The sequence below is a fragment of the Rhinichthys klamathensis genome, unplaced genomic scaffold (assembly GCF_029890125.1).
Source record: "Rhinichthys klamathensis goyatoka isolate OS25496 unplaced genomic scaffold, OSU_Roscu_1.1 h1tg000127l_1, whole genome shotgun sequence".
NCBI lineage: Eukaryota > Metazoa > Chordata > Actinopteri > Cypriniformes > Leuciscidae > Rhinichthys > Rhinichthys klamathensis.
In genome coordinates this window covers 439,697-453,645 of record NW_026606664.1, presented here as the reverse complement: position 1 = coordinate 453,645, position 13,949 = coordinate 439,697, and the positions used below count along the sequence as shown (strand labels likewise).

At 37.2% G+C, this 13,949-nt stretch overlaps 1 protein-coding gene across 1 annotated transcript in view; it reads right to left on the bottom strand.

The window, feature by feature from the left end:
- ell (elongation factor RNA polymerase II) overlaps positions 1 to 13,949 on the bottom strand; it is a 39,075-nt gene that overhangs the window by 13,521 nt on the left and 11,605 nt on the right. The window contains exons 2-4 of the mRNA XM_056256372.1: positions 9,516 to 9,560; positions 3,570 to 3,691; positions 600 to 763 (exon numbers count right to left, since the gene is read on the bottom strand). Of these exons, the coding sequence (XP_056112347.1) occupies positions 600 to 763; positions 3,570 to 3,691; positions 9,516 to 9,560 (331 nt within the window). The remainder of the gene's footprint in view (positions 1 to 599; positions 764 to 3,569; positions 3,692 to 9,515; positions 9,561 to 13,949) is intronic.

Here is a 13,949-nt window from a genome sequence, read left to right as displayed (position 1 = left end):
GGCAATTCTGGTCCAGCCGGAAGCAATTACCAAATTGGTTCCACGTGTTTATCACACTAACGTACATATTTTGCTACCGCAAATAAAAATGATTAATTGTGAAGGCTATTTTCAAATAGTATAACATTTTCTTCAAAACTGCCTGTGGGATTAAAATGTAATGCTTTTTAATGCTATTTTTTGCAAAATCCATTTAATGCTTTTTAATGCCCGGTGGAAACCCTGTTTAAGGACCCGCAGGGACCCTGTAATTATTTATTCCAATTTGAGGGGGCACATTTTTGTTTACTTTAGCTTTCACTAAAGATGAAGTCAAATGTGCCAGTAGTGTTTGATAGTTTTGTGCAAGTTACAGAGTACTCCATATAATATTTTTAGAGAGCACCGGAACCAACAGCTTCATAAATTATGTAGCACGCTGCAGTTTCAGACATGTGGAGACGAACTGGCTCTGATCTCATCCCCCCCCTCTTCCACCCGTCTGTGTGCACCATGTGTAAACAGATGGGATTTTGACCAAAACGAGGTTCTTCCGCTCAAGCCTTTCAGGAACAGTCGCATACATTCAAATGTGGCGGCCCAAGATGCGTCAAACCTACCCACGTATCTCCCGCCAGGCTTGATGACGATGGCTCCACGGCTGCGGGTCTCCTCCTCGGCCTGAGCCATGCTTTGCCTGGCTTTCTGGTAGGAGTCGTCTGTGGCGCATACCGTGATTTTGTCCTGGATCCCTCCCAGGCAGTCCAGCTGTATGCTCCCTTCACTGGACAGAAAACAAGCCTGTCAGACACTCCAAATGGCACCGACTACGCCACCTTCTCCCCAGTTATGCATTTCAAATGTGTTGCAATGGCTCATTTACAGCCCAGGTGGTTCTCTAAAGGGCAACACATGTAGAGAGGTTCCTTACGAACAGCTCATCCACCCTGAATCCCTGTCAAATGCCTTTGATCTGCTTGCCCTAAGCTTGGCAACATCAGATCACAGTTAAGGCACAGTGTTTTCCCACTATGCCAGTGCAAAACAGCAAGTTGGCAGGTTTTCGAAAGTAGTCGGAAGGAAGCCCTGTAAAAATAAGCTGCTAAGTCACTGAATATGCATAATAACACTGTTCTCAGCAGACAATTAGAAGTCTGACAGTAATGGTCTTGAAACGTTTTGATGAAGCAAGTGAATGTTGCGAAAGCGATGCTTTTATGGCTGGTGCTACAGATAAATTTAGAGAACTTCATGAGGGTTTATAGTGCACTGACAATGTTAGTAGGGCTGACTAGATTAGGGCTAGTTCCTCATTTTTCTGATTTTTTTTAGGGTTAATCTTTAATGAAATTCTATTTAAATTCATTATATAAAAATTTATATTTAAATTTCATGTAAAATATTTAATATGCATAAAAATAATTGTAAATGTAGATTTTGAATAAAATCAATTATTATTTTATTCAGAAAGAATGCATTAAATTGATCAAAAAAATGTGTCTATACATCTTAAATGATCTATTTATCTTTATATTGGTCACGCTTCCACAAAAATATAAGCAGCACAGCTATTTTTAACATTCATTAGAAATGTTAGTAAGGATGCTGAAAATTCATCTTTGTACCATAGGAATAAATTACATTTAATATATTACAATAAAAAAAATATATATTTTAAAGTTAATGATTTCACACTGTTTTTACTATATTTTTGACCAAAATGCAGCCTTGGTCGTGCTTTGGCCTACTTTCAAAAATAAAAATCTTACTGACCCCAAAATGTGGGACAGTAGTGTATATTTATACAATTTCTAATTTAATAAATGTAAAAAAAAAAAAAATTTAACTCAGTCAACCTAACCAACCATACTAAACTGGCACACGTCATGTGATCTAGTGGCTAAAGATAAGGTGAGACCATCCGCTTGTTAAACCTGACATCATGCGTCACTGCTTCCGGGTCCAAACGCTCTACCAGACGCCCCAAAACAACAAACGAAGCCAATATACACTCACAATGTGATGTAATACTACCGAAAAATAGTAATCCTAACCTTTAACTTCATAACGAAATCCAAGATGGCCAGACAGTGATTCATCTTTTATAAATCGTGTCTGTGCTGTGAGCACGGGCCACACCGTACGTTTTTAAATGCTTAGCTTAAATGTGTATTATGAATAAATAGTGCTCAAACAGCTTTTGAGATAGTATTCTCAAGTGAAACGAGTAGAGGCTTGGACCTGGAATGAGCATTCCTTACATCATGATTTAACAAGCGGATAAGATCAAACCCCAAAAGGGTGATCCAGAATTCAAGGTCTTTGTCAGCATTATATAACGATCTTCAATGCTGGGAGGCCTGTCCATGTAGTAAAAAAAAAAAAAAAAAGAAGAAGATTATTTTCATTAAACAAAAGCTATAGCTAAAATGACAAATTAGCCAAGTATGAGGTGTGAGGTTTTTTTTAATTATTATTATATTGTACCTTTATTTAACCAGGGAAGAAAACCACATTAAGATAGATATCTCATTTACAAGTGAGCCCTGGCCAAGATAGCAGGACACAGTAAACATAATAAAAACAAACAAAGTAAGATTAAATGCATAAAACAAGTCACAACACATATACACTAACACACTCACACACCAAATAAAACAAAATTAAAAGTTAAGAACAGGTGCAGACAGTTTGGAACGTTTGATTGAGATATAACTTAAACTCATTGATTGAAATAAATACAGTAAGTTTCAACGATCTTTGAATCTCATTCCAAGCAGTCTATAAATAAAAGCAGTTTTTCCAAACTGTGTCTTCATTAAGGGAACATTTAAAAGAATATATCTACTTGAACGCAGATTATACCCTTGACTATTGACAGTTAATAGACTAATCATATACAGAGGAAGCTGACCAACTATGGCCTTGTACACAAGTATAAGCCAATGCTTGTACCTTCTTAAGTGAAGTGAAGGCCAACCAACCATTTCATACAGTGCACAATGAGTATAATCATTTGTACGAGTTATAAATCTTAGAGCAGAGTGATAAACAGAGTCTAATGATTGTAAAAGAGCCTTAGTGGTATATCTGTAAAAAACACAAACGGCTTAAGATGGTTAAAAGTTGGACTAACTGTATGAGAAATCCATTCACACAAATGTCTTCGAATTGGCCTTTTGTTGTGGATTTGTTGTAGAAAGAGAAACTCATGCAACATGTAACGCCTGAACTTCAGCTGACCCTTTGATCTTATTGTGAACATGGGAGGACATTAACAGCAGCAACAGTATGCATTCCCAGTTTCCTCCTCATTTGGTTGGACAATTGGCCAAATTCAATTTATTCTCTCTGTTCTGGTGTTCATCCAGTGCTGAACAGTAGCGAGAACATAGAACGGAACAGATGGTGCTCGTAATGATACCATGGATGCAAGTTTTTTGACGTTGTCTGATGAAATCAAATCAACTGTTTTCATGGTTTTCGGTTTCCTTTCAAAAGACAAACGTACTTGTACATCAGAAATCGTTACACTACCTTGAGATGGCGTGAATCTGTCTGAATAAAAGATGGTTTATTTTCTTTCTTACCTTGTAATATACTGCTGAATGCAGTCGAAGCTGCCCTGGGGGTTGTCCTTCCCCACGTTGGACAGGTAGAACGTAAACGTTCGCAGCTCATTTGGATTCTCTGACTGCGGTATTGAGATTTTCTGTTGACACAGAGGAGAAGAGCAGCCAACATAAGCATTGAGACAGACGAGAGAGAAAACCCTGTTTAAAGCAGCTGGCCAGTACAAAATGGATTACACAGACTTACTTCTATAAAAAGGTTCAAGTTCTATTTTCAAAAATAAATGAATAAAATAGAAATATGAATGAATGAATTAGGGCTGCAACTACTATAAATCGACAACGCTGTGTTTGGGAAACCATGAGCCAGTCACGTCGCTTTACAGTAGCGAACAACCCATTTCTACGGACAAAAGAATTGGAAAACAGTGGAAATGGTATTTTTTCATCCGATTAATAGAAAAATAAATCGATTTTCTAAATAATCGCTAGTTGCAGCCCTAGAATGAATAAATTTGATAAAAATACTAATAAATATATAAATAATTCAAAACAAATTCTAGCAAGAGAAGAGAAAGAACAGAATCCTGTGGGTCATTGACTCTTTATCTGAATTCAATGCATGATGAAACGGTCATACATTGAAGTGAAAGTAATGGGTGATGCATAATGTTTTGTCAAATTAGTTTTTCTACATGACCAAACTGCAAATGTACTTTGCAAGAGTTGCACTTAACCTCTATTAAAACAACTGAGGTTTGTGGCCCTAAGGGGCCCTTCTGTAATCTCCTTAATGTGCAACCATACCGACCAACCTCCGGCTCCGGCAGCCGTCACATAGGTGTTTCAGCAGCACACCTGAGAAGGCAGCAAACAAACGTGTCGTGAGCCAAATTACACCCATCAACTGAGCAGCAGCTGTCAAGCACAGATGCAGCCGGGCTGGAAAGCATGGCCAATCATTTCACAGCAATTTCCTGAGATTCGTCTTGTGTGAGTGGCAACTCTACCTGCCTTGTTCCGACTCATGTTGTTTTATTTTTTAATTTCTTATTTAACAAGAGAACTGTGATCTCATCCACAGAGATACACGAGCACATTGTGCAAGCAGCAGGAATTCACTCAAAACAGCAAAAGTATACCTTTAATATGGGGGGAGGGATTAAATATAATACAAATTAATAGATAAAATGTTTGTATAAAATGTATATTTAAATAGTTATTATTATTATTATTATTATTGATACAAAATCAGTTTTATAAATTAAATTTAAATAGTTTTTTAAATAAGTAAATTATTTAACAATTACACAATTTAAATAATAATAAAATATTTTTATACAACTAAAATATTTATAAAAAGTATATTGTTATGAGTATTAGTTTATACATTCATTCGTTTTATCAATAAAATAAATAAATGGTTATATAATTAAAATAAGTTAAACACTTAATAAAAGATTAATCCGTTAATCATTTCTTCTATTATTTTTTTTATCCATTATATTAAAAACTGTTATTGCACATCCAGCCGAATGCTGTCCTCCAAACAATGTACAATATAAAGGCTATAAAACAAATAGTGAATGTATCATGTAGGCTACGCTATACATTAAGTGTTAAAATAGAACTTTCTAGAACTTTTTCCCGCAGAGGCCCAGTTAACAGTAACCCGACAACATACGCTGAGCACTGGCTGTTTACCCAGGGTTCCTCACACGTGTGTGGCCTGCAGGTGGCCGACTATAAATAACAGCCAGTGTCCGAGGCTCACACTACCAGCCCGAGGGCTCCCTCGGCTCAACGCTTTCCTTCGCTGGCTCACACGCCATTTTTCACACACCCACATGAGATATTCAACAAGCAAAGACGGCGGGTCCATAAGCTCTGCCACTTACAATCACTCAGTGGTGTCGCAATAAAAGCTGTTGATTTATATTAGCAGTTACGGCTTTTATTTTGTTGTGTTTATTATATGGCTTGGCTGAGACGTTGCCGTTTAATACTCTTTAAGAAATACAAATTGCAATTCATAGTTTCTTCATTCAGAAAACATGACGCAGCTGCTAACCTCCCTATCTAGACGAGCTGTGCTTTCACTGACAGAGAAAAACCCACAGAAGAGAGGAAACGCTCTCAAAGGAAGAGCTTGCGTCACAGGCCCAAAACATGATGTACTTCAAAGAACAAAATCCAATTTGATTAACAGTCAGTGCAATTAACTTATAGAAAAGTTATTTTAAAAAATATTTTAAAATCTAATATATTCCTGTGATGCAAAGCTGAATTTTCAGCATCATTACTCCAGTCTTCAGTGTCACATGATCCCTCAGAAATCAGTATAACATCCTGATTTGTTGCTTAACACAGAAACATTTCTTATGATCAATGTTGAAAACAATTGTGCTGCTTAATATTTGTGAAAAGTGATTAAAAAAAAAATCAGTATTCTTTGATTCATAGAAAAGTTCAAAAGAACAGCAAAACAATCTTTTGTAAAATTATAAATATCTTTACTGTCACTTTGGATCAATTTAATGCTTGCTGGATAAAAGTATTCATTTCTTTACTTAACCATCCATTCTCTGGACTTATGGTCACTTTACTATTGCAAAATGCTGTAAAAACCACTGAGCCTTTTGGAAAAAAATCTCCCAAAAGGTTATGAATAAACTCATCACAAGCAGCGAAAGAGTGACGTTACTGGAGTTTCCCCTGGGCTCAACTCTGGTCCAAACCAGGAACAAAGCTTCTTCTTATGGTCATATGGCGGCACCTCTGCTCCTCTGACTCCTGGACATGAACTTTGCCTTGCTCATTCAGAGACCAGGCTGTCCACATAAAGCTCATGGATGCACCTGCCCTTTGGAAAATTCAACCCAACCAATTTGGTTACCAATGCAGGGCTGATGGGCCTGCCAGAAAAACACATTTTGTCTCAAGGAACATGTGCGACCGGCCGCCTCTCCATCCTTTCTGGTTCGCTGCATCCAAATAGCATTTCAAGGTTTCTCATGCTGTCTGCCTCCTCATAATATGCCACTGAAAGCTCTGATACAGCTTTAATTCAACAAGCAAACAGGCAGTCTTATCTCACATGTGACGCAGTGAACCGTGGCGGAGTGTGAACGTGCGGTTCCAGATGAGTCAGTAAATACACCAAGTGAAATCCTACTGATGATTTATAGACAAACCACTATACATCCCATGCTTCAGAAGAGCAAGCATCTTTGACAACTGACTCTCTCAACTCTTTTGACAGATACTTTGCCAAAGCAATGGTGCAAAACACAACGTTAAAGAACTTATTAAACTAAAAGTATATTAATAATGGTCAATAACTATTAGCGATATCACACGACACTTATTTGTGTCATTTTTATGGTGCATTTCCTGTAATGTGTAGCGATGGAACAAAATCCTTGGCAATAAGCCAATAATTTTTATTCACAAAACTCATTCACAAACTTCATTGAATATTTTAATAATAATAATAATAAAATACATTACCGATAATCATCGGTCGCCAATTTTCTGGTATTTAACAGTTTGTGTATATTGTTATTTTAAGTGCTTTATTTAAATTAAATAGTACCGTAGTTTTTTTTAATAGACATTTATCAGTTATTGACCAAAACATGAAAATTATACTTGGCTTATTGGTATTGGCCAGAATTATATAAAAAAAAGAAACATCACAAGCAGCCTGTAGATTCTACTCAACTTCTCCTTGTGTTTCCAACTAAAGAAATTAGGGCTGTCAACTTTAGTCGTTTAGTCGACTAATCGGTCGATGCCGTCTTGGTCGACTGACATTCTTATTGGTCGACCAGTTGCATTTTTTTTTTTACCAATAGAAAGAAATTTTCAATGATTTACTCCTTGATATTTATTCCTTTATAAGCAGTTAAATATTACTGTATTCTAAATATAATTAGCCTATGGTTTATCCCCAACTTTAAATGCTTTAATTTAGGCTATTTTGTAACAGCGCCACAGTTTAGCGCACACACATAGAACACTCGGTTCGCACCTGTGGCTGGCTGCGCTGCTGCTTCGTGCTCAGTAAGGGATATAGGTAGTTTAGCTGTATTCATTCAGTTAGAACGCTACTTGTTTCGGTTTTTATGTTTTTATACACTATATGTTTGTATCTCGATGCGGCGTGGACGCACTTGGAAAAAAAAAAAAAGAGCGCGTCGCACCGCGACCGTTGCTTCCATCATTAGCGCACACCGCGCGCCTACATTTGAAATCGAACTTGAGCGCGCAAAAGACGTGAGCAGGCCCTTTAACGGCTTTATCATGCTGACTCAATAGATTGTGTTTTCTTGATATGTTTTTGTTTTTATTTGTACACTTGACGCATTTTAAAATAGCCTAAATAATGTAACAAAACGAAAATAAACCTATATGCGGTCCTACAATAAAGCCTATTATTATTAGGATTGTTTTTTAGGCTCTTTGGGTTTTTGTGTGTGTTTGTTTTAAAACGCCTAGATAGGCTGGACAAAAGTTAACCTATAGCTTTGAAAGTAAAGAAGAATATACAGCCTGTATAAACGAGAGCTTTTGTTAGGATTTTTCATTGTGGCAGATAGCAGTTATATTTTTTGTAGCGTGTGGTGTGGTCAGGTGCGCGATTGTGACTGTCACTATAGACCTAGGACAGAGCTCCTCACTTTTTGCAGTTAAAAAAAAATCACTTAATTTTCAAAGAATTGTATTATTATTATAGTTTTATGTATTTTTGATGTTTTTTCGTTGTTGTTTTATAAATGCTCTATGACAATTGTTAAAAAATGTTCAATCAAAACATCGCGTCTTTTTTTTTTTTAGTCGACTAATCGTTGCGCAGGACAAGACTTTGGTCGACTAAGGATTTCTTTGGTTGACTACAGCCCTAAAAGAAATAAAGTAATATCGGTTTCGAAAGACATGAGGTTGAGTCAATGACAGATTTGTCAGTTTATTGGCTAAAAGTCTGGGAAACATACGCCTTAAACACCTTCTGTCCAAATGACAAAACGTGCAACAATTGCAGTCATGTTTCTGCATGTTTCCATAAGAAAATTTCAGTTTAAAGTCACCGTGATCCAGACGTTGCGGCCAACTTTACTACAGTATTGACATTTGAGTCAAACTGAATATTAAATAAAAAAAGAGGGTGTGGCTTGTTTTTCCCTGCTGGGAATTGATTGGATCTAGAAAAGAGGGCGTTCCATTCAGCTCATTGTCAAAGCTCGCAGCAGACTGACAGTTGGAGAGGATGTTCAACCCAAGCCGTCAATCTGCCGAGAAGAAAGGCCATTCTAGAGGGGAAGTACATTTTCAAGTACATCAACTTGATCAGCACAGATGAAGAGTTCATCACAAGACTAGTAACGTGCACTAACAAAGTAAATAGGGGTCAATTTTGATTTCATGCCTTCTGAAATCAGTGCGAGGCAGACAAACCACATTATTCAACATATGCAGATAACAGCAACATGAACATTTATTGGGCCATTCACTGTCAGGTCTGGGTTGAGCTAGAGCGCATGAAAAACCAAAACTAGGTGTACAAAAATCACGTAGTGGGTTTTGATAACAGAAGAGGAGGATTCATTTGTCGTCAACCACTTCCTGTACAGTATATGTCTGAGAAAATGGGTCCCGACCACTGTCAGTTTTGAAGAGTTGGAGATCCACACCAATGGCTGTCTATGACTTAGCATGGATTCACCGCTGATGTTGCAACAGTGAGCAGAGGATACTGTGGTTACTGCGATGTGATGACTTCCAGCTACACAGTTATCAAAGTCTCACTGCTTTCGTATTACCTACATAACCAGGACACTTGACGTTAACTGGGGAGAGTCCCAGGTTCACACAAGGTCTGTGGCTCCATGATGGAACATGACAATCAATGTTTCAAGTGGTTTATGGCCCCCCCAAAAAAGGTCGAAAATTGTGCATACTCACCCCTTGGTTTCCTGTGAATCCTATTAGTGGTTTAGCAGTCAGGCCCTGCAAAACAAACAAGATAAATTATTCATAGAAGAAATCAAAGTGAAATATATAATTATAAAGTGTGTGTATATAAATAATTCTATTTTGGATTACATTATTTATATACCAAATAAATACATTTATTGTTTTATGCTGACGGCGCATGGTTTTGAAATTATAAAATGAGGAATCATAACAAGATATGTTTTATGCATTTTAAGCTGACAAGCACTGGCATTTTCATTACTCAAAGCAGAGTTTAAATTTACAAGATGCTCTCAGATACTTAAAGGAGGAATCAAACACCAATAAACATGCAGACTGTTTGATCAACACTAGAAAAGCTCCACAAAGTGCTCCATAATACACTCCCGAAACCACGTCTGGTATTTCAGATTTCAAATACAGGATGTGCAAGTGCAATAAGAGGACGCTTTACAAGTAATTCCTCGCTTGAGCCATGAGGTTTGTTTCCCAATATAAAGAGCTTTAGCCCGGGCAAGAGCAGGGTTTCAGCAGGCACTCAAAAGACTGGAGCATGTACCAAGAAAAAAAACAATGTCATCAGATCAAACCCATGGCACTCAGTAAAGGCTAGTTGTTTATGACATTTATATAGAGCGTTCTGGAGTAATTACGTACCGGAGCGAACTACATCGGCTACATGGCCTTGAGTAGCGCAGGCAACTTGAATATGAAGGGTTCAGCTCCGGCCATCATTGTCTAAAGCAATCATGCCACCTACGACCCACTTCATACTAAATAACGCATCTTTTATAGACAAGTATTCATCAACAAAGCAATTTCAGTGTAAACACTAGATTCATCTGAGGCTGACAGAACAATCTAAACCCGAGCCACTTATAACGTTAATGTTGGAGCTGGAAAAGGCCAATTGTTATGGTCCATTCAATCAGCCAATCAAACGGCTGAATCTCAAACAAGGTGCTTTGGTGCTAATTAGCGAGGTAGATGAGCTGGAAACGTCTGGCTGGGTGATTCAGAACGAATTCCGTAAAAAGCGCGACATAGGAGTCTGAGACCATCTCGTCTGGTTGGTCGCACCAGTCACTGAGGGCTCGTTTCTTGGAAGGAAGCGTTTCTGAAACCACTGAGTGTAAACAAAACATGTCGCACTTCCTTCCTCAGATAATGCCGTTGAGGAGAAAAAAGGGAAACTAAAGAAAAATGAGAAGATTATACCAGTAAAGAGAACTAGAGGTGTTTTGGAGTGATAGTAAAGATGTTAGCCTTGTTATAATAACAAAAATCAGGCAGCCAATCAGATTCCAGCAGTTTTTCACATTTATTTAGTTTGTTAATCTATCACCACTACTGATAAAAACTAAATCTTGATTTATCACTACTACTGAGAAAACTAAACATGCTAGGGCTAAACGATTAATCATAATGCAGGTCAATGGAATGAAAAGGGGCCGAAAAAAAAAAGTTAACTTGAGCGGCGCGTTTTTAGAACACCGCGTCAGACAGCAAACGACATGACACAAATGTAATGGTTAAAGGCATCCGTCTAGCACATCTTTACTTTGAACAACAATGGAAAAGTAGCGCAGTGAAACAGAAAATTTAGTTGTGTGTGAACGGCCCTTAACCTTGCAGTTGTAAAAAGAAAATGAAAGCTCAACGGCTTAACGTTTGAAATGAAGACATAATTAGTACGTTAGTATAATTATTTTAACTTATTTTATAGCCATATTGATATATAAAAAAAATTTTGGCCAAATTGTGCAGTCCTACAAACAAGTACAGCAAACCTGGAGCTCAAAGAAGATTGCAATTTAAAATAAATAAAGTCAGCTTCAATTTTCCCCTCAAATTGTGCAGCTCAAGTTCTTAGCATGTCCTATACGTCAGCCAATGCGACTTGCAATAATAGTTTTTGTAATGTCAAAGCACAATGTCTAGTAAGTATCAGGCCTTCACACCAGCTAAACGTAAAATCGGTGTTTGTACAGTTCAGCTTTTCACCTTTTTATCCCTGCGAGAATAATCCAGAGTCAACCTGACGACTTGGGTAGCTGAAGTCACAAAGCAGGTAATGCAAACTCATCCAAATCTGGCTTTCTAAAAACATAGAAATATTGACAACGTACAGACTTAAAACTGGTCACGATCTCAAACAATCCGAGCTCAAATCGTGAGACTGCAGTAGCATGTTATCATGGCTCATTTCATCGAGTTTGGCAAATTGTACAAATGCATTGAAGCGCTGTGCTTGGTCCATGGGGTTCTGGCTCACATCAGGAAATGAATAAATCATCCTTTTGATTCCATCTGTGACTGAGATGCACGTGTAATGAAGACATTACAATGCAGGCACAGGCTGTGTATGGCAAAATCCAATGCAATAGTAATTACCGGCATCTGTACATTCATAGAAGTTAGGACACAGGAAAAATTAGCTTAATGTATATATGGACAATGTCGAGTCGTATGCATGTAATCCATCAATTCAGATTCAAATGAACTGCAACAGAGGATAATTAGGCCTGGTTGTGAAGGCTGAAAGGGTTTATTACTTTAGGGCTCAACAATAAGGATGATTTGACGGCCTGAGCCCAGAGTGAAAGTATTTCAGGTCAGTTGATGGTAGGCCAAAAATTTAATATGGAGTCTACCCTGAATATGGTTCATTATTAACAGATCAGTAATTGATGATTTCCAGCAAGTGTTTATGAAGTGTAGAACTGCCATAGAGATATATTGTAGCAGTAAAATTGAGTTTGTACAAATTATTCACAATTTAAATCTTTTTTTTATAATAATTTTCAGAAAATCTGTCATATATCATTTTCTGATAATTATAAACAATTTTTGCAATTAATTATTTTATAATTGTAATAAAATATGGGGTCAGGGAAAAGGCTGAATGTGAAAGTATGAACTACAGAAAAAAATCCTTATTGTCCAGGCCTGTTAGTTCCTTGATCATTTGAAATGCATTTAAGAGATAAACATGACGATCAGATCTCAAAAGCGTTATAAATACAGGCATCAACCCGAGTCGGTCTCTCTCCACAGCCCTAAAAAGAGTGCAACCCTCAGCCTGTTCATTTGAATGGGCTGCTGACATGTCACTATTCACTGGGACACGAGCCCAGAACGTTCCACAGAGCTAACCTTGGGACAGAGGATGGCTTCGGACCAACACTCGCAGTCGGAACCCCAGCGGATCACACAACACAGATCTAGGCGGAGCACCGGCACCAATTTTGGACAACGCTAGAAAGATATGCACACATATGAGCCATGTTCGAGGTCAAAATATCCATAAGTGATTTGTTGACCAGTATAATATAATAGCAGTGTGGTAAGCAGCATATTGATAAATTAGATTTCTACATTTTTACCTCAGATATATTTATTTTATCTAGATTTATAATACCAGTCCCCATAACAAATAATAATAATCATCAGTTTCAAGCATCCCAAAGCTGTGGAAGTGATTCAGGAAGGACTCCAGGACTCATAACAGCAAAATTAATGAAAAACTTGTTTTTAATGAGCATGAGTTTGATCTATTTTCAGGTTTGAAATATTACCTTTAATCCACAAATGTGATTAATAAATGTGATAATCCAGTGAAATGGTTTAACAGCATTAAAAAAAAAAAGGTCAAAATGAACCTCAACACAAAGTGCAGAGGTCTCATGACAGCCTGACATTTCAGAGTCATATTTGGCACTAATTCCGGTTTACCAGGCCCTAGTTTCAGCATTGAAAAATGTAGAATCAGCATTCCTTAAATATCCATAACACAGTGGCTGACCTCCACGTGAATCCAGTCCATCTACTGCAGGCAGGTTGAGCAACAAGGTTTGCGATCAATGCTGTGAAGAATGTCTCAAGTAGCACAAATGGACAAAACTAAACTGCCTTGGTCTGAATTCATGTTATTAGAATGTAATGTTGGCCACATGTCATAATAAACACATGATACTACTACTACTAGCAAAAACAATCTTTATTAGGATGAGCAAACTTAAATTAACATTAATACAACTCAAAACATTGAACCAAAAATATGAATAAACAGCCGTATTTAACAATGATGCGATGAAGAAAGTACAGTGACACAAAGAGACTTTAGTGAACTCTACTGAGTAATGAATCAGCAAATCTATGTTTGGACTACCCAATTAAAATGAGTTATCCGAGCAGTGATTCACTAAAACTGATTGAACGAAATGATTCAGATTTCCCAAAGCCATCTGTCAGAAATTCTCATTACTGGAAAGGCTACATTAATAAAGATTTTTAAAAGAAAAAAGTTACACTACTGAAAAAAATTAGTTAGCTAATAAGCTACTAGCAATACTGCTTAAAAGTCAGATAATTTGATAAACATGTTTCTTGGTGTTCCACAAAATAAATAAAGTCATACAA